Genomic DNA, 21,606 nt, shown 5'->3' with positions numbered 1-21,606 from the left:
TTTGTTTTTTATTAAGGCTTGTCTATAAGTTTCATTTTAGCTATCTTTAAGATATAATATGTACAATTATGGGTCCTGGGGATCCCATTGGGGGATCAGGGCCATAGTTAATCTTTAAATATTTGACAAATGGGCTCTCATCTTTTGTTAAACATGAAAATATGAAAAAAAAAAAAAAAAAAAAAAAACAGATTTGTGGTTTAGCCTGGTAGTACACCTTTCCAGTGTTTCTCCTTTTCATATTTGAATTGCAGCTTTACACAGGTTTCAGATGGCAACATGCAAATCTCTACTGAGAAATGTCCCTTTATCTATTGGAGAGACAAGATAGGTGAGGTAATATCTTTTATTGGACCACAGGCACCAACTTCTAGTTTACCCTGGGGGTACTCCTCCCCAAGTCCCGCCCTCGCCCTGCCTCTTCCCTCCCCCGGGGCCCTGCCCTCACTCCATCTCTTCCTCAAGGTCCCCATCCATCACACTCCACCCTCCCCCAAGCTCGTCCCCAAGCCACCAAACAGCTGTGGCTGATAGGTGCTGAGCACGGGGTCGGCATCTATATATTGGACCTCCTTCTGTTGATGAAAGAGATGCGCTTTCTAGCAACACAGAGCTCTTCTTCAGGTCTGGGAAAAATACTCAAAGTGTGAGCTAAAGGTGGAACAGATTGTTTAGCATAAGTCATTAACACACATTGCCAGAGACCAATCAAAATGAACTGGCCCATTAACACCTCTGCTGCCATAGAACAAAAAAGGGAAGTTAGTGATTAAAGATTGTTGTAATAAGTCATAAATACAGTGTCTTAAGACCATGAGTTTTAGTGTTTAGGAAAGTTATGAATTTAAGCTCTAAGGCTTGTCTTTTAAGGTGTTGAGCAGGGTTTCTTTGAGGACAAGGGCTGAGAGGTCAGCTATGGAGCGATCATTTTGTGAAAAGCATTTGCCCACGGGTGATACAATGTTTTTGTCTTTTATCATTTTTCTGTGTGAATTCCTTCAAGAGTGTAGTGATTGGTTTCACCAACATAGTTGTTATTGGGAAATGTAGTGCACTGGATGAGGGTACACCACATTTTGTGATAGGTACGTGTAGGACCCATGGATCTTGAAAGGTGTGTAAGCACCTTTATCTACTGGACATGAATATCTCTCATAATGTTCTTTGCACCTCCCATAAATGTTAATTTAGACAATATTACATTCACAACATGGAATGTAGAAAAAAACCTGATACTTTCTGTGACTCTCTGGGTGGCTTGTTCACTTGCATTCTTTGAAATTCCACCAATTAAAATTTTCATAGACTCTCAGATTCCAAGGCCAGAAGGGACCATTGTGATCATCTAGGCTGACCTCCTGTGTCACACAGGCTATAGAACTTCCCCAAAATAATCCCCATATAAAGAACAGATCTTTTAGGAAAACATGCAGTACTGATTTTAAAATTATTAGTGATGGAGAATCCACCACGACCCTTGGTAAATTGTTCCAATGTTTAATTACTCTTACTGTTAAAAAAATGTACACCTTAGTTCCAGTTTGAACTTGTCTAGCTTCAACTTCCAGCCATTGGATCCTGTTAGATGAAGAGCCCCATTATTAAATATTTTATCCCCATGTAGGTACTAATTGACTATAATCTAGTCACATGTTAACCTTATCTCTGTTAAGCTAAGATCACTTTGAGCAAGATCAGAAAGGCAAAGTATTAATGGAAAGAATTATGTAGGTCAAGAAGGGCCATATTTCCATGTCTCCCATTACACCCTTCCACTTCAGAGATTGATTCTGTATCTTTCACTAAGACTGTCCTGTGTTCCCTGTTCCTACCTTTCTATAAACATTCATATACTCTATATGGTCTTGTTAGTCCAACTCTTTTACTTGATTTTTGTCAAAGGTGTGAGTTTGGTCAGGAGTTTATTGAGTTCCCACTTTTAGTTAAAACAAAGTCCTTCACTTTCTCTTTTGTATATGGTTTTGAAGATTTTAGGCCACTTAGAGGAGGGGAAAAGCAAATTTCCTCAGGTAGTGCATCTTTGTCATTTCTTTTATTTTAATATATTTCTAAAAATGTCTTAATTGTACTACTGGTAGGATCCCCAAGTAAAGAGTTTTCCAGTTTTAGGAATAATCAGGTAAAAGAAGAATGGGCAAAAATTATTCCATTTAAAAATTTCTTTTCTCATAGCCTTAAAATTCACGCTTCAAGTATTTCATCCTTTGCAGTATTTTGCTTTCAGGTTTGGTTCCATGTACAATTTTTTTAAATGTTTGCCAAATGGCAGAGAACAAAGGCACTTGTTTTTGTATATTGTCATAGTATGCTTTGACTGACATGTCTCCATGATAAGAGATTTTCCAGCTATAGAACTAAATTAATAGAACACTGTTGTTTCAAACTCTTTACAGGTACCTTTATTGAAGCATTAGCAGCCAACGGTACAACCAACATACAAACATCTGTAACAGGAGTGACAGCCAGCAAAAGGAGATTTATTGATGATAGGAGAGACCAACCTTTTGACAAGAGGCTACGTTTCAGCGTGAGACAAACTGAAAGTGCTTACCGGTATAGAGACATTGTTGTCAGGAAACAAGACGGATTCACGCACGTTTTGCTATCAACAAAATCATCTGACAACAACTCACTAAATCCAGAGGTTAGAATGTTTGTTTTATGTGGTTTGATTTGTTTGTTTGCTTGCTTTTTGGGGGTGGTGGTACAAATATTTTCAATAATTACAGTATTATTATTAATCACAGAAATATGAAAAAACAACTTATAGTTCAGTAGGTTCCAGAAAAGTCATACTAGTGCATTTAAAGTATTATAAATGTGTAAATATTATACTTTCTTGCCTTTTAAAATCTGAATCTTAGTATGTTTCAGTTTTATTTATTAACACTGTACAATACACTACATTATCTGAATATTTAGAGTTGCAGCCTTTCATAATAAACTTAGTGGTTTATTAAGTGTGACTTGAAATAAACTTCAGCCTAAATTCAAGTCATTTTTCTGAACTGGTTGCATATGCCACCTGGTGTTCAAATTACAGAAATACTGAGAGAGTGCTATAGCAACAGATGCAGGCTGCTGGATTTCTTCCTAATGGTTACATTATCTCAGTGTAATCATATTTGTGATCTGCACATTTTTTAACATACATTACTAGACTCTCTTTTCCTTTGGACAATGAAAAATTTGAATGTGTTTAAACAAACACCTGCAGCAGAATTTGCAAGTATCCCAGATACTAGGGAATACACAGGAATGTAAAAGTTCAGATTCAGACCTGTCAAAAAAGAACAACAGTTTGTTACTTTTTAATAACACAATAAAAAGAGTCTGACGAATTTAATTCCTGCTGATTTTCAGGTAATGAAGGAAGTCCAAAGTGCACTGAATACAGCAGCTGCAGATGACAGTAAACTTGTGCTGCTCAGTGCAGTTGGTAGTGTCTTCTGCTGTGGTCTTGATTTTATTTATTTTATACGACGTTTAACAGATGATAGAAAAAGGGAAAGCACTAAGATGGCAGAAGCTATTAGGTATGTAAAATTGTTTTCAGTCATTTAAGTGTTGATTTTTTTCATTGTCTAAACTAGTTTATTTTTAATTTATCTCATAAAAGATCTAACTATATTCTTCTTAGTAGGAATTTAGTGTGGTCAAACGTTCAGTTTTGATAATATACAGTGTGCATAACTTGTTTATATTACTTGTACCTTTCTGTTCAAGTTGACATTTTATTCATAGCTTTTTACTCCATTTTTGCCATGTTGAATTAGAGCCCCTGTGTCTGATAAAAACTTAGCATGATGGTGTTCCTAATATAAACAACACAGACCTGAGAAATGCTTTTAAAAGATTATTTTAAATGTATTGTTCAAAAGCAGTACAAACAATATATAAATGTGCTGAAAGAATAGATTGAACAAAGTCCATATAAATAAGGTAGAATGACAGACATTCTAAAGGGATGGCTTAATCTTTGTGAGCAACAGCCTAGCTAGCTGTCAAATTCCATATTCAAATAAATGAACTTAATTGTCTTATAAAGCATAATTTGTAATGAAAGAAACATGCCGCTGAGATGGACACTGTGCCTGTGTTGGATTATAAGCATTTAATGTGTACCTCTTACAATATCTCAAGGATATTTTTCCCCATGTAACTTGTAAACTGGTTTCCTATTGCATTTTGATTATGCTACATGTAAACATTCAGGTAAATATCCAAAAATATAGATGGAAGAACTAATGCTCATAATTCACTCTTAGCTTTCTTGAAAAAAGATAAAAGGTTTCAAGTGTTCATTGATTATGTAAGTGGTGAAGCCATTTGAAACAAGTGGCTAATAAGGGCTTGCCTACATGGGGAAATTATGCCTAGAAAAGGTAGAGTGAGAATTTAAAGTGCTATAGCTGTTCCAGAATTACTCCCTGTTTGGAGACTTTTTTATTCTAGAATAAGAATATCTTTTTCCAGTTTTAACTTAATCCACTTCAGGTCATATTTTATTGTCTAATAGAAATAGCTATTCCTGTCAGTTTCCCCAGGAGACAAGCTCTAAACCCAGCTCCTCAAAGGTATTTAGCACCTAACTCTCCAAGAACTAGCTTCTTTTTAGATAGGGTTTCTTTGTTAGTTTCACCAGTAGTGCGAAAGTTTTCCCACAATTCTGTCTGGCAGGAACATCAGGGGTTAAAAATCACTCAATACTGGGAACACCTGACCTTACAAATGTAGGTGTATTTGTGAGTTCTTTTAGTTTAAAACATTTCCTAAAAAAATACAGTTGATGCCAGATTCTTAAGCTCTGTTTGGGCCTGATCCATCTTCCATTAGAGTCTCTGGGAATCTTTTCATTTACTTAAATGGATGTTAAATCAGGCCTTCGGTTTTAAAGGTTGCCCTTCTATCTTTTAGTGAGGAAAAAAATTGATATTGCCTGCTATTCTGAGATTCTTGAATAGCTGAAATAAGAAATTTCAATACAATGTTTATTCTAAATGGACAGGCAGAAGAAGCTACAGAAATGCAAAGAGAAAACAAAAGGTGTCAAAATACAGGAACTCACTACCTACTTAGCATTAAACTATTACAAGAAAGAATAGGTTATAGAAGGCTAACTATAACCTAACTACAGTAGGACGGTTCGTTGTTTTCCAACAACTGCATTATGTTGATGAAACGCTGTAGCTATGGCTCAAATTCTCAAATTTTTACAAACATTTTATCGTCTATTTTTTTTAATTATGAAGCAAAAAGGAGCTCCTGTACAATTCTACCAGCTGAAAATTGGAGAAAACCATTGAGGTGAAGGGGGCAATCTCCATTCTGCCTTATTTAAGTCATATAAAATCTATTACAACTTTTGTTCTGGAATCATGGACTTTAAGCACAACGTGACTGAGACTAATTAGATAAAAGGGGTAGAAATGCCAACCCTAAAAGACAGTTTTTCTGCCCTACCCTCTAGGATAGTGATTTTTTGCTCTAAGGAAGGGGCATATAGGCTCAGCCTTCTAAAACCCTCTTCTGTTAAGCTGTTTCTGAGCCCAGTCTGCTGGCTAGCTGTTGTGGTCAGTATGTATTACATGGCCAAAAATGTTTTCAGCTGAGTTCATTGACATTAAGATGCCTTGCTCCTTCAAGAAAGCCAAATTAGAAGCAATAACACAAGATAATGGTTCATTTGTGATTAAGTTTTGCGTCCTCTGCTGAAAATGATAGCTAGCAACACAGTGACCAAGAGAAGTGTTTTATGACCTAGAATAGTGCGTTTTCCTTCAGAATTTGTACTGATGTTCATACCAGTCAGGGACCACCATCTGATAGGACAAGACCTTAATCAGATTCTGAGATACCATACTGGGCCAAAAGGTCTTCCCTTTCCCTACCATCCTAAGCTGCCTTCCTCATATTTTCCTCCTGAGATGAGGAGGCTTTAGAAAATATCTGAAATTCAAATCCTGTCTTAAACTCACCAGGTAACACCCTTTCTGACAGCAAAGGAGTAACAGCCCAGTCTGTGCATTCCAAAACATCTTAAAGAAAGCTTTGGCACTTTGCTGCCTACTTCTCGGCTCTTAGGGCTTTGTTCTAAGGAATAGATTTTTTTTATTTTTATAGTGGGAAGAAAATCAAACTAAGGAAATATAGGTACTTTTTTAATATCAGCAGGTTTCTCCACAGAATTCTTTTAATGTCAGACCCCCTTTCTGTCTTGAGAAAGAGGAGGTTACTTACCTGTAACTGGAGGTTCTTTGAAATATGTGGTCCCATTTTGGATTCCAAATGTAGGTGCGCAGGCGTGCCATGCGCCGGAGCTAGAAGGTTTTCGTAGCACTGCCCGTTGACCCACATGTGCATCGTGCATCATCCTCTTGTTTGCAGCCAGGGCTATAATAGGATGTGTGAGTTGATGCCACTCCAGTATTCCTCTTACCACTAAGTAGTCTAGGCCAAAGCAGAGGGGATGGAGGGTGGGTCTTGGAATCCAAATAGAGACCACGCATCTCAAAGAGCCTTCTGTTACAGGTAAGTGATCAGCATGGAGGTGGGTGTGAGGAAGTGTGATCTGGAGTACAACACGGCCTATAACTGCATCTGCAGCTGGTGCCAGGACAATGGCATAGTGAGACATGAAACTGTGAACGAAGCGCCATGCTGTGCGGCAGATGTCTTGCCACAGAACATCCATGAAACAGGCAAATGTGGTTGCTGAGCGCTCAAGTTAGAGTGCACCGTGAATCCAGGAGGTGGGGGATATCGGTGCACATGTAACATTCATGAATGCACCCTGAAATCCACTTGGAGATTCGCTGTCAGAGGGCTAGACCTTTGCATCCGTTGGCAATGGTGATAAAGACTGTTGGTGATACCCAAAAGGCATGGGTGCATTGTAGGTAGAGCGCCAGCACATGTTGAACGTTGAGGGAATGCAGTGTTCTGGCACATGGGAGGCATAGGTTTAGGATAGAAGAGTGGGAGGTGAATGCACTGATTCAAGTGGACTTCTGCTTCCACCTTTAGGAAGAAATTGGGGCGCAGCCACAGCAAAACTTTAACTTTTTGTGGAAGACCGTGTAAGGAGGGGGTCAGCTATTGTGGCCATAAGGTTGCTGACCAACTTGCCGAGGTAATGGCAGCTAAGAAGATAACCTTCATGGAGAGGTGGGAGAGAGAGCATGTGGTGAGGGGCTCGAAGGGCGGTTTTGTGAGCGTGGAGAGGACCAGGTTACAGTCCAATGAAGGTGGGAGTTTGAGCACCCACGAGAAGGTATTAAGCAGACCTTTTAGGAAGTGTACAGTAGTAGGGTGTATGGACACAGAAATGGGGGAAAAGGGCACTAAGCGCTGCCAGATGGACCCGTATGGAACTGATGGTGAGGTCCAACATTTAAAGTTAAAGGAAGTAATCAAGGATGATGAGTATGGAGATCGTCTCCAGTGGGTGGCGATGGCGGTGCACGGATAAGGCGAAGCACTTCTACTGCTCCCAGTAGCAGGTGGTGGACACCCTCCTGCTTTGCATAAGGATATGGCACACTAGGGTCAAAAACCTCTTGTCTATCCCCAAGCTCCATCCAAAAACCAGGTTGTGAGGTGGATAGGGCCTGGATTGGGATGACGCTGAGTGAGGAGATTCAGGCATGTGCAGAGGCAGAATGGTGTACGAGGGGAGAGGCGGAAGAGGTCTGTGAACCAATACTAACGAGGCCAGAATGGAGCTACCAGGATCGCCGTAGCTCGGTTCTTGCGAATTTTGCCTTAGACTTGTGGGAGGAGGGGAATGGGGAGAAAGGCATAGCAGAGATCACCCATCCAGGGGAGGAGAAGGGCATCTCCCTGTGAGTCGCCGCCCATGGCCCTCTCTGAAGCAATAAAGGAGCAGTTTGCGATTCTCTGTGGTCCCAAAGAGGTCCCAATGGGGGATGCCCCCGCTGCTGAAGAGCTATTGGAGAGTGGCGTTGTGCAACTCCCACTCGTGGTTCACGTGAAAGGACCTGTTGAGCGTGTCTGCGAGGGAGTTTTGGGTGCCTAGGAGGTATGTGGCCTGGAGTGTGACTTGGTGTTTGATGCATCAGTTCCACAGATGGATGGACCCCACACAGAGGGAGGGAGACTTGGCCCTGCCCTACTTGTTAATATAAACAATTGCTGCGATGTTGTCTGAGAGCAGTTGAATGTGGCAGGACCATATGAGAGGAAGGAAGGCACGGCATGCAAAACAGACCGCTCTCAGCTCCAAGATGTTGATATGCATCTTGGCATTGGGCTCTGTGGTGAGCCAAGTGGGCCCCCTAGCCTGTGAGGGAGGCATCTGTAATGATGGTGGCTTGCGGGGTAGGAGGAGAAAAAAGGGGAACCAGTCATGACCTTGGAGGGGTTGGTCCACCATGTAAAGAAGACTAGGACCGTCTGGGAAAGTCGAACTCTGTCAGTATGGTTTCTGTATGGTCTGTAGATGGAGAGGAGTCACATCTGAAGACACCGCATGTGGAGGCGGGCATGGGGCATTACGTCGGTGCAGGCTGCCATATGTCCCAGAAGGGAGAGACAGTAGCGGATGGTGGTGCGGGATTGGCAGCGTAAGTTCATGATTGAGGAATTGAACATAGTGAAGTGGTCCTCTGGGAGCAAGGCATGTGCCACGATTCAATCCAGTCAGGCCCCAATAAGGTTGATCATCTGGGAAGGGACGAAGACTGACTTCTCCTTGTTGATGCAAATGCCAAGGGAGGTAAGAAAGGTGCGAAGAGGTAGGATGGCTACGATGAGGACTTGGGAAAGTGCAATGAGGAGCCAGTTGTCTAGGTAAGGAAACATGGGGTAGCCCAGGCATCGCATGTGTGCGACTTTTGTGAGGACTCATGGAGCTATAACTGTACTGAAGGGGAGCACTCAGAATTGGTAATGGTGGTGTCCCACCATGAACTGAAGAAACTTACGGTGGGCCAGGTGAGTATCAATGTGGAAATAGACATCCTTCATGTCGAGACCTGCAAACCAGGCTCCCTAGTGGGGAGAGAGGATAATCAACGTGAGCCTCACCATGCAAACTTTGGATTTCTTAATGAATCTGTTGAGTACTCAGAGGTCCAGGACAGGTCTCTAGCCTCTGCCTTTCTGCGGGATGAGGAAGTATGCAGAGTAAAAGCCATATTCCCTGTAGTGAAACAGGACAAGCTTTATGGCGCCCTTGAGGAGAAGAGCATTGGCTTCTTGTTGGAGGAGGGATTAATGGGATGGGTCCCCCCGGGGGTCCAGGGTGATGAAGAAACAAGAAGAATTCTGTGGAGTTTCCATGATAGATGACCTCCAGTACCCGTGGTGATCTTTCCCCAATTGTGGGAGAATGGGGCAAGATGGCCCCCTAAGATGATATGGGGTGCCGCAGTAGGGATTGGGAGTGGTTTGTAGATCTTGACTAATGTGTCAAAACTGCTGTTTTGACTGCTGCTGGGTCAAGGAGGTAGTTGTGGCAGAGGCCATATATTGTGGCCTGTGTGACTATTGACCTCAACGTTGTGGTTCCTTTTACTGCTGATAATAGGGTGGGTAGGAGGCGAGTGATCGGGGGCAGAACAATTGTTTCTACCTGCACCTCAGGGCTGGGGCATAGATGCCGAGGAAGTGGAGGATAGCTCACGAATTCTTTAGGGAATGGAGAGAGTCATCCATTTTTTTTTTGTTGTTGTTGAATTGTTTTCGTGTATCGAAAAGGAGGTCTTCAGTGGTGGTTTGGACCTCCTGCGGGAAACCAAAGAACTACAGCCATGCGTCTCTGCAGAGCACAACACCAGTTGCCAGTGCCTGAGAGGCTGTGTCGGCCGCATCCACAGCAACTTGGAGGCCAACTTTTCCCTGAGTTTCCCCTCATCCAAGAGAATTTGGAACTGCTGTTGCTTGTCTGCTGGCAGTTGATCTTTAAACTCAGCGTGTTTTGAGAAGTTAAGAAAATCATATTTCGCAAGCAGGGCTTGATAGTTCGCGATGTAATATTGGAGCTCTGCTGAAGAGTAGACCTTCCTGCTGAGCAGGTCAATCTTTTTTGCCCCTCTGTCCGGGGGAGTGGAGCATTGGGGTTGCTGGTGGACCCACTTCATTGCTGGGTGGATCACTAGAGAGTTGGGAGATGGGTGGGTGAAGAGCAAGTTTGCACCCGTGGCAGGGATGAAGTATCTCTATTCAGCCCTTTTGGGAGTGGGAGCACAGGAGGTGGGGTATGCCAGACCGCTTGTGCTGGCTGTAAAATAGCCTTGTTGACAGGAAGGGTCATGCAAGAGGGTCCCTGCAGTTGGAGGATGTCCAGTAATTGATGGTGTGTGTCCTGGATTTCCTATGCCAGGATTCCCAGAGCCATTGCCACCCGCTGGAGCAGTTCCTGCTACAGACGCCCTCCAGGTTACGCAAACCCGACTTACTCAAATCCGCACTTACGGGAAAAGTTCCGTAAGCTAGAGATAGGAGGGTTTGTTTGTTTGTTGTTTTGGGGGGGGTGTTTTTGTTTTTTTGCATAATTGTCGGGTATACGTTTCCGACTTATGCAAAATTCGAATTACGCAAGGCATTCCGGAATGGAATGCTTTTATAAGTTGGGGAGCGTCTGTATGGACAGTAGTTGTCAGGTGGGGCGAGCAAGGAAGGGATAAGCGCCTCATCCAGGGAAGAGGAGGCCACAGACAACGTCTGGTTTGTCTTCCTTGTAAACAGAGGTTGCCAGATGAGGAGCTGGGGGATGGGTGATGGGAGTTGAGTTTGGATCACAGGGCAGCCTATAAGGCCCGAAGTAAGGGTCTCTGCCTATCAGCAGGTCCCAGGGGTGAGTGGAGAGGAGCGGTGACCTCAGTAGAGAGCAGTGGGTCTAGGCGACCAGAGCTGTGGGGTGTCGTGAGGTGGCCCCGAGGGTCCAGGCGGCATTAGGTGAGCTGGTGGGATGGGCGGTAAACGCAATGGGGAGAGCACCGGCGTGGGCACAGGTGGAGCCGACAGTACCATTGGATCATGTTTCTTTTTTGCCTTACCCTCAAGTCTGGGATCCTTAGGCGGTGGAGTGGTCAGGCCAATGCACGACTTGGCATGGCTCAGAGAGGGAACGCGGCGTCCTGGTCAGGGATCTGCTCTTGTGGCCAGGGCTGTGCTTTTTCCCCTCATGGCTTCTCCGACAGTCACGGGACCAGTGGATCCGGTGCTTGGAGGAGCGCTGGTCACCGGTTATGGAGGGAGGGGGTGTGTGTGCACCACCAGTTCTGCCAGTTCCAGGTCTGAATGCACACACGGGCACATGGCCTCCTCCATGAGGAATTTCCTGTGGTGATGATCTCAAGGCCCTTGCATTCAGGCCTGGAACACTTTGCAAATGCTGCAATGGATGGCAACATGGGCCTCTCTGAGGCAATACAAGCAGTGTTGCTGCTCGTCGCTCACCAAAAATGAGCATGGGCACAATGCACAGTTCTTAAAGCCAGCCTCACAGGGCATAGTCCCTGTATTTGGGTGGCGGGGACGTGGGGGTGGGGGTTTGCCCTCCAAAGAGGGAGAAAACTACACTAACTCTACTAACTGCAAGGAAAAACAAACTATTTACAACTATATACAGATAAAAGGGCAAAGATCACTCTCTCAGCGGAGCTAAGAGCGTAGAGGAACGGGGGTTCCAACTCCAGTCATGCAGCAGTAGGAGGGAACTGGAACAGCATTGACCCACACAGCCTATTATAGCCTCAGCTGCAAACACAAGGGAATGCACGATGCACGTGTGGGTCAACGGGCACTGCTACGAAAAACTTCTGGCTCTGGTACATGGCACACCTGCACATCCACGTTTGCAATCCGTATATGGACCATCACTCAAAGAAGCAGCAAGATTATATACAGATGTGGAAACTGATTTGCCACTATTTTACAACTACTATATTTCACTGTTTCAAAACATTTGTGGTTTCAGACAGTACAGTGCCTAATCAAGCCTGTTTCCTTTTGTCTCATCATGTTCATTTTTGTCTCCATCCTTTTTGGCCTGATTAAACAATAATATGTTGACTTTGCTGAATTTTTCTAGCATAAACAATGCCAACACTTTTGGAAGTGCTTGCTGTACTTGTACCGCACCTCGGCAATAGTGCATGAGGATAGCCAGCACCATTGCAGGGCTATTGTGAACAGAAAGCTGCACCAGTATAATGCGTTCATGCAGTACTCCTACCCCAGGCAGTCACACCTTTGAAAGTGTTGGTGGTGGTGTTCTCTACTGCAGACAAGACTACTCAGCTTTTTCAAGTCTATCCCAGACCTTCTCACTTAGGAGTCGTTTTTAATGCAAAGCCAGAATCAGCGAGCTAAACAGAAAGGGCTGTTGTCCTGAGATGTTTACATACTTGAGGGTTGCATGCTTTGTTGCACATATGAGAGGCTCCTTGCATCCCTCCATTTCTCCCCCATCCCCACAAGTTCCGTGTGTGTCATCCTCCCATTCCCCTCTATTTCAGGAACTCCCTACAATCCCTCCCTCATGCCAGGGGCTCTCTTGCCCCCTCCCCACAATATAATCCCCCATCTTCCCTTCCCAATTCTAAATTAGGTCTCAAAAATATTACACATTTCAATGTAATAGTTGCTTGAAGGTGCTTCGTGTTTGTGAGGTAATCAAGTTTGGAATAAACTTTGGATATGGGAAGAGAGAAAATTTCACCAAATCCAAATTATGTGATATGTTGAGAAGTATTCTGAGCTGTTACCCTATAAACATAAACATAAACATTTAAATGGCCACTGTCACCCCCGGGCTGTCAATATTTTATTCCCTCTTCATTGCCATTTCTTGTGATTGATTGCATGCTTCTGTCTTATCCAGATGGCACTTATGGTACACATTTGAACTCCACAATTCTACATGGAATCCCATGCGTTATCCAAGCTTTTGACACCATTGGGCACTGAAATAAACTGATGTTGTTCTGGGTGGCTAAAGGAAGATGAGTTTGCTTATCCTTAAGGCACCTAGACCTCTGAGGATCATGATGAACATGGAAGATCAAGGGATGAAGGGGAGAAGGTTTTAAAGATCTGTGATTGATAATGGGGCTGAAGTTATTGATGGATCTTTTCCCACTTGTTTCCAAAAAGCAGATTTGTTTTTTCAGGGAAGGCTCCCCTTCCTCTCTCTGGGAATGCTGTCTGAGCATACTCAGTAATGGTCTGCTACCAATGGTGTCAATTGCCACACACAACCACTCCATAAGGACCAGGTAGGTTCGTCGGAGGTCTGCAGATACCCAGTGGTTGTGTTCTGCAGAGGGTGAGGGAGTAGAGCAGGTTCTTGAAATGTTGTTTACAACTAGTTGCTGTGGAGACTATTTATTACTGAGTGCTGAGTGGCTGATACATTTTGCTGCTAAAATGTGTAGTGATGGAGTGTTCATTTCTTTTCAGGAATTTTGTGAATACTTTTATTCAGTTTAAGAAGCCCATCATTGTAGCAGTAAATGGCCCAGCCATTGGACTTGGAGCATCAATATTATCTCTCTGTGATGTGGTTTGGGCTAATGAGAAGGCTTGGTTTCAGACACCGTACACTACTTTTGGACAGAGTCCAGATGGATGTTCATCCCTCACATTTCCTAGGATAATGGGCCTGGCTTCTGTAAGTAACTTTAATAAAAATAAATAATCAGCTTTCTGCCCCGTTAGTGCTTTATCTACAGTGATCCTGTCATGTTTTCAATGGTGCGTGGATTGTAATTGTTTTATGAAAATGGTTCATGAGAAATAAATATATTTTTTGCTTATCTACTCTGAGTAGACTGTGACGAGGCCTCCATGGGTATATAAAAGAGGAACGAGAGGGTGCATGGGCTAATTATAACCCTTCTCCTTGTGCAAGGCTAACTGGTTGTAGTGGCAGAGGTCTACCCAAAAGGGAAGGAGAAGGGAAAACTGGGCCACAAACATGCTTCCTCTCCCTCCATATTAGCCAGCAGATCTAGGCCAGCACATGAGGGATTACATGCTACATCCTGTAAAGGCGGGAGGCAGAGACTGCTCTGTTCCCCCAGTGCTCCTAAAGGCATAATGCCTAAGTCAAGCACAACCATACTGGAGTATTGCATTTTTAGCTGCCACCCATAGTTGCTTACTTCCCACAATCTTACCCTAATGTGTAAAATATGTCCATGTATTTTCTCAGTTTCTCTCATGAGTAGCCTCGTCAGACTTTCCTAAGATGCACATATCAGTTGAAGTGGCTTTGTTTAATATTAACATATTAATATCCTGATATTTTATTTCTCAAGTGTTCCAATAAGACACTTTTGTTTGTCACTCCTAAGTGTTATGCCAGGGAAGTGTGTAGTCTGTAGGATCAGTAGGTTAAAAACATGTTCCCATTTCATGTTACTGCTGAAACTGCATTTACATACAGCTTAAAAAAAAAAAATCAAGTGAAGGGGCAAAGTTTAAAAAAAGCTGAAAAAAGCCACAGTTACCTGCATTATTTTTCATTTTGCTTCATACTACTGTGCATTTTATTTCATAATATATATGCATCCTTCTGAGCAGCATTTGATGTTAGACCTGCAGCCTAAGCCAGTATGAAATTGACTAACAGCTCCATGAAGCAAGTGCCTAGGGCTGCCTGAATTTTTTTTTTCTAGAACCCTCTCCACCCCTACCACTCCCCTCCCCCTCTCCCTCTCCCCCCCCCACACAAACAGATGCACTTACTGATTGATTTAGAAGGAACTTTAAATTTTAGTTTACTAGTGTAATTAAAGTTTGAATAGATTTCATAACTAATTAACAGACCTCATTGTGAGACTGCCAGATACAGTTCTTTAATAGAAAAATTTAAATGTTAGATTAATAATTTTTTCATGCTGGTGTCTACTCTAAGTGAGCAGTCATTCCTTTCCATTTGTATTTGGTTTCTAGTTTTGAGAAACTTTGTGACTGATAATTTTTTAGGAAGTTTGAGTTTAGATTGCATGAACTTTACATGTTCCTTGGGGAATGTATTGATTTTTCTACTTGTAGCAAAAATTATTCTTAAATTAGCTGGTTCTGGATAGCCAGAGACTGAATACTGGACTAGATGGACCATTGGTCAGATCCAGTATAGAAATTCCTATATTGTTGGGTTTTTTTAAAAATAACCACGTTCTAGAATATATTGTCCCCTAGTATCATGTTTATAACCTGTTGGGAGAGGGGATCACGTGCTAATTGGCTTTTTTAAAAATAAGGACAAAATGGATAGAGGAATTGGAACAGAATGAGAAGGAATGAAGGAACAGTACGTCTGTCTGCATGGCAAAAAAGCCCCATGGCAGCGCATCTCAGAGCCCGGCTCTACAGCCTTGGGCTTGCGCTATAGTGCTAAAAATAGCCATGTAGCCATTTGGGTTTGGGCTCTATATCTTCGGGAGAAAGGGGCTTTCAGAGCCTGAGCCTGAACGCCTAGAGTTATTCATAGCACCATAACTCAACCCTGAGTCTAGAGCCCTGGGCTCAGACTCACTGCTGTTTTGTTTTGTGTAGACATACCCAAAAGCGAACTTACCACTCAGAGTGTTAGTGAAATGTATTGTGTTATTACTTTTTACATTTTATTCTATTTCTATGGGAAATGGCCAATAGCGCTGTCAATTTTCAGAGCAGAAAAACAGGGGTTGGTTGCAGAATATTGTTGACAGCAGGACTCTGGTCAAGTTGCTGTTAATGTTTTGGCATGTATTGGAGCTAGATCAAGAGCTAAGTGCCAGCAGAAAGCATTCCCCTTCAAAACCTGTCAAACCATAACACTACTGAGTGCTTACTTCAAGTTGGAGAGGCTCTGCTGTTTTGTAGCTTGTAAATGAGATTTAACATGACCACAACATTTTTCATTACAGTTCTTTATAATATTTCTTGTTGAAAGAGCTCAGCCAGATCTATCAGGTTCTAAAGGAATAAAAAGTCACTCTGGCATTCATACACTCCTACAGATGATAAATAATTAGACAAATTACGTTTATAAACTCCCAAGGAGATTTGTAATTACAAAAAGTAAATTCAGTGTTGGTTCAGAAGTTCTTTGCTTTGTACCTTCTCGCAAAAGATACTTCCTTTTCCTGATGTGTTCACTTGACATCAAGTGCGTATAAGATAGTCCATGATGCAACATTCTTATAACTCTGTTTACCTACAATTTTGTCAATTAACAGCTATCACAAATATACTTTCCAATTTTGCAAACAGGTTCATAAACTTTTTGTTAAACTTTTTACACAAGGTGGATTTATAGGTGGATCTACCCAACACTTTCTCTTTTTGTACATGATTCATAGCTTCCTTTCTGCAACTTGAGATGGAAATCTATTTACAGTGTCTTCCTTTGGATCTGCAAATACAGTGAAACTATTCTATGAAACCTCTCAATACATGGTGTAGTCTGTGTGTTTAGTGGACTGGGCATCAGTAACTTTATTTGTTAGCAAGAACTCAGATCTTTTATTTCACTGTATCATTAAGTCACTTAATCACGCTGGGCCTTAAGTTTCCCCATCTGTAAAATGGGGATAGTGATTTGTAAGTTATTTGAGATCCTTGGATGAAAGGCTAAGTGCCAAGCATTATTCAATTGCTTATCTTAAAAAAGGCTAAATCTGTCAGATCCGTCTCATATTTCTTCTCTGTATTCCATGAGCTATGATACAATGGTCTTGTCATTGAGTAATGTTTCAGTTGCAAATAAATTTACTGAATAGCCTTGTGATTTCCTTTAATGTAGAAAGTAGCAACTCGGTATTAAAGAAAGACTATCGATGCAGTAGCTACTAAGAATGGAATAGAATGTTAAAAGATAGAAATATTTGTGCTTAAAGTTAAGGGCAAATAATACATTTTACCATATTAGCATAGGTGTATTTAACATTAGAAAATAATACATATTATTTATAATAGTGCACTAACTCCTGCATGAGAGAATTATCTTGCACTCCAATATATTTTCTCATTCCATGCCTATAATCCATTTCATAAAAATACTATTTAAAACTAGGCCTCAAAGATTCAGAAAGAACAGAAGCTCTATCCACCTACTCAAAACAACTGTTTTTAAATTAAGTATTAAAACAACATATGTCTGAGGTTAATAGAAAGGAGGAAATACTATGAACCGGATCAAAAGTTCATTCAAGTTGCTGTAAAAACTCCTACTGACTTCAGTGGACTTTGGGATCAGGCCCTGTGAGAATATCACATTTTAAATATTTAAAGTCTCAGTGGTAACATTTTTAAGCTGCAAAATCTGTTGCTGCATGACTTTTAAATATGCTTTCTTCCAACACAGAAAATGAGTCAACTGAATGGTGATCTGTGGAGGAATGTTACTGTTTGTTAGTGCTGCAGAAGTCAAAATTAAATCACTAAAACTAATCAAACACAGGAGATGCATCAAACTGCTATTTGTAATCACTTCCATCTATTTTCCAGATTTTTTTAATGTTGCAATCTAATTATGATTTATTTTTAGTATGAGTTATAAATAGCACTATTTCAAGTGAATTACATCTTAACCATTCATGAATGGAAAAAGTGTGACTTTTCTCAAGTATTTATCTGGTGATTTCTTATTTAATCAGACGCATCTCTGATTAACTACTGAGTTATGATAGTTGGCAACACAACAATTTTAACATCTATTTTCTTTTTATATATTACTGATGTATTTGGATTAACACTGGAGAGCTACAGTACAACCAAGCATCTCAACTAGTGCAGGCATTTTATTAACATTTTCCTTTAAACTTTTCTTTTGTCATTACATTTCATATCAGAAATAACTTTTTATCCCCTCAGGCAAATGAAATGTTATTCAGTGGAAGGAAGTTGACTGCGCAGGAAGCTTGTGCAAAAGGATTGGTATCTCAAGTGTTTTGGCCGGGAACATTCACACAGGAAGTAATGGTTCGAATTAAGGAACTTGTCACATGTAATTCAGTTGTAAGTTTCATTTTATTTTCTTCCATTTTATAAATAGATTAATAATGAACGACATCATTCACTCATCTTTCTAGAAACAATTTGCATGGCATACTTGAGATAAATTATGTAGATTGGAGCACAAAGTTTTAATAACGCATTCCAATATTATTAGGCTCATCATTAAAGAATAAAGAGGTCAAGAAGAGAGGCACCTCTCAAATTATCACACGCTGTAATAGATTCTAGGATTGATAACACAAGGCAAAATCTAAGTTAAGAGTATACTCCACATAAAAAGAGACTAATACTAACTCACTCCAAATTAAAATAGTTGTTGCCATAAGAACTGAGCAGAAATACAGAAATGAATGGCAGGTGTATTTGGGGGGGAGGGAGGAGGGGAGGAAGAGAAGAGTCTTTGCTTTAACACCACAGTGTGGCTAACTCCTCTGTGTTTAACAGTAGCAATAGTGTAGTCCAGGGGTAGGCAACCTATGGCATGCACGCTGAAGGCGGCACGTGAGCTGCATTTTAATTTAATTTTAAATAAAGCTTCTTAAACATTTTAAAAACCTTATTTACTTTACATACAAAATAGTTTAGTTCTATATTATAGACTTGGAGAAAGAGACCTTCTAAAAACGTTAAAATGTATTACTGGCACGCAAAACCTTAAATTAGAGTGAATAAATGTAGACTCGGCACATCACTTCTGAAAGGTTGCCGACCCCTGGTGTAGTCAATAAAATCAGTCAAAAAACAAACAACACTGAAGTTTCCAAATTTGGATGGAAAATAATCCATGATTTTTCCTTCATCTCAACAGCTGGCTATAAATACTAATAAAACCGGGGTGGGGTGGGGTGGGGGAGGAGAATTTTTTAATCATCTTTAAGTACTAATAGTCTCAGTCTCTTAATGACATACCTGCTCAAAGTAGCTTTTGGGGTCAGCACTTCATTTGCCCTAGAAAGAAAGAACAGACTCCGCCACTTTCACATCAAAGAACCACTTACACAATGTAACTTAAATATTTACCAACATTTTATCACACATCAAGAGACTAATATAAATATACCTGTACCTAAGAACCATGAGTATAAAATTCTGGACACTCCGTTAAATTAGGTTTAAATTCTCAGAGATGCACATAGTAAGAAGATACAGGAGCCATTCTGCTCCTGCCCACAGGTGGCAGTTGCTCTCCTGCCAGCTGGAGTTTTACCAAAACGTAAAGTATGTTTTAAACTACTGGATAGTCACAATCTTCACAACAAATCAACATCAGTTTCTGCTCTTATGAAGTCTTTGTTTTCGGAGGAGGGCAAAAGAATTGTCTAAAAATCATCAATTTTAGCATTTAAAAGTAGCCTATGAAATTTTACTTGAAAATTAAAAAAGCTATTTTTTAGATGTAAGGTCTACCAGGTTATAATTCGGACAATCCTGGAAAACACAGTGTTGTGATCAGAATTTACCAAGTTGTTATAATGACTTCTGTCTCTTTTAATACCATCTATAAAATCTGGTTCATACTCAAATATTTCCACTTTTATCTGGCACAGAATGAAGAAGCTCCTGTATTTACTTTATGGAAAAGTAACTGCTCAATGTGGGACATATTGTCCACTAGATTCATGTGCATAATTTCTCTTAGCAATATTGGGATTTGCCCACGTACATCTACAGGTGACTATTCCACTTTACTAACAAACATTTAGCACACAGATTACTAATATCATTTGTGGTTTTTGTGTTACAGGTGCTTGAAGAATCCAAAGCTTTAGTCCGTAATATCATGAAGGTGGACTTAGAACAAGCAAATGACAAGGAGTGTGAAGCTTTAAAGAAAATCTGGGGCTCTGCACAAGGGATGGACTCTATGTTAAAATACCTGCAAAGGAAAATCGATGAATTCTGATGAGATGTGCACTGACACTGGAATTGTATTTACCTGGACATCTGGGGCATAAAAATGCCCCAATTTTATTTTGAAAACCTGTTACCAAGTCACCCATAGCTCAAAGCTTGGGGATGGGATTGGAAAGACCCTCACGCTTATTGTCAAGGGGTTGTAAAGTACTGTATCTTAAAAAAGAAATGAACAAAAAAACTCTCCCTATATATATATATATATATATATCTTTATATACACAAACTAAAAATTATAATGGAGTGCACTACCAAACATCTCTTTGAGGCTCTAGTTTTTGTTATCATTGGCTAGTACTGTATCAGAAAGAATGGGGGGGGGGGGAATGAATTGTGTTGTATTATTTTCTGTGTGGCAGGGAAGTCTGAATAATGCTTCCCCCCCTTCACTAAAATACAGAATTGAAACGGGTATTAGCCAGCCCCTACTTTCACGGCCCAACAAGTGGCTTCAGATAAGGCATTGTCTTGATCTCAGAAGAAGGTTGAAATACCTCAACTAATGGAACATTCTAATTTTTTTTGTTTTGTTTGAGAATAAAACCCTATAATGAAAGATTTAATTAGATAAATATCCCAAAAAGAGTGTGCTCAGGAGCTATGCTAAGAAAACACTCAACCCCTTTTTGGGGGGAGGGACATGTCTAATTCTTACTTAGATAGCATAAAGAAACCACTGTCTCTTGGGGGAGGGGGGAAAGCTTGTTTTGCAGTATTAGTGAATCACTGAATATCTTATGTATATGAATATCCTAAGTTATAAGTTAGTTTTAGTGTTTTTTTAAATAGTTTTGATTTTTTTTAATAACTACATAAGTGCTTCTGTTGCTGGGTGAGAATACTACTTTCTACACAGTATGGTTTTTTTTCTATGTGCTGGATTAATTGATGTATTACACCAAAAATGCATTTTAGGTTCACTTAGAATATATTTTATTTAAATAAGTTAAAATTCTTTTGGCACACTATTACATACAAAAACTCCTTTTATAAAAAACTACCTTATAGTAGATGTTTAATGTTCTTTGTCTATGCTTTTTTATTATTTTAAATATACACTATATATACACAATATGGTGTAAAAGAGTGCCCTCTGTAAATAGACCTATTTTGCATTCCTTTCAGGACAGGTTACTGATTCCTGACTGCAGATATCTACTATTACTTGGGTATCTGTGCTTGCAATCTTATTGAATGTATTATGAAGAATGAAAAATCAAACCTTATTTTTGTACAGTTTTGAAGTTTATACTTGGAACTGACCACCTCCCTTCCTAGTGGAGAGCTGTACAGTATGTAAATTGCTTTTACCTTGGATTGGTACAGTATTTTTGCATCTGTGGGACCTACTTTTGTTCTGGTAGTTTGAACTATATATAAACTGTACAATCTGTAAAGTTTTTATAGAATAAATATTCAGCTGTGAAAATTGGTTAAAATAAAACTAATATTTCTTAACACATTTTAAATGGGTTTCTCTCTCTGTCCTCTTTTTCAAAGATAAGCTTCCAAGATAAAGGAGTATCCTCTTTTTAACAAACCCTGTAAGTGATGGTATTACAGCAATGAAAGGTTAATGCTTTAATCTATTACATTTTCCCCTCAGTGTCAAGTGGAAAGTTGAGTCTATGCTGTAAATCATTCTCTTAGAATACATGAAGCTATTCTGTTTTCCCTCTATCTCCAAAAGACTAA

At 40.5% G+C, this 21,606-nt stretch overlaps 1 protein-coding gene across 1 annotated transcript in view; it reads left to right on the top strand.

Annotated features, from left to right (window-relative positions):
* The window catches only part of CDYL (chromodomain Y like), a 185,830-nt gene extending 164,457 nt beyond the window's left edge, over positions 1 to 21,373 (top strand). The window contains exons 3-7 of the mRNA XM_054020530.1: positions 2,415 to 2,665; positions 3,385 to 3,557; positions 13,450 to 13,660; positions 17,854 to 17,997; positions 19,742 to 21,373. Of these exons, the coding sequence (XP_053876505.1) occupies positions 2,415 to 2,665; positions 3,385 to 3,557; positions 13,450 to 13,660; positions 17,854 to 17,997; positions 19,742 to 19,900 (938 nt within the window). The 3' untranslated portion in view covers positions 19,901 to 21,373. The remainder of the gene's footprint in view (positions 1 to 2,414; positions 2,666 to 3,384; positions 3,558 to 13,449; positions 13,661 to 17,853; positions 17,998 to 19,741) is intronic.
* The last annotated feature ends 233 nt before the right edge of the window (positions 21,374 to 21,606 follow it).

The sequence above is a fragment of the Malaclemys terrapin genome, chromosome 2, assembly GCF_027887155.1.
Source record: "Malaclemys terrapin pileata isolate rMalTer1 chromosome 2, rMalTer1.hap1, whole genome shotgun sequence".
Classification (NCBI taxonomy): Eukaryota; Metazoa; Chordata; order Testudines; family Emydidae; genus Malaclemys; species Malaclemys terrapin.
The sequence above is the reverse complement of the archived record's forward strand: the minus strand, read 5'-3'. Positions and strand labels throughout refer to the sequence as shown.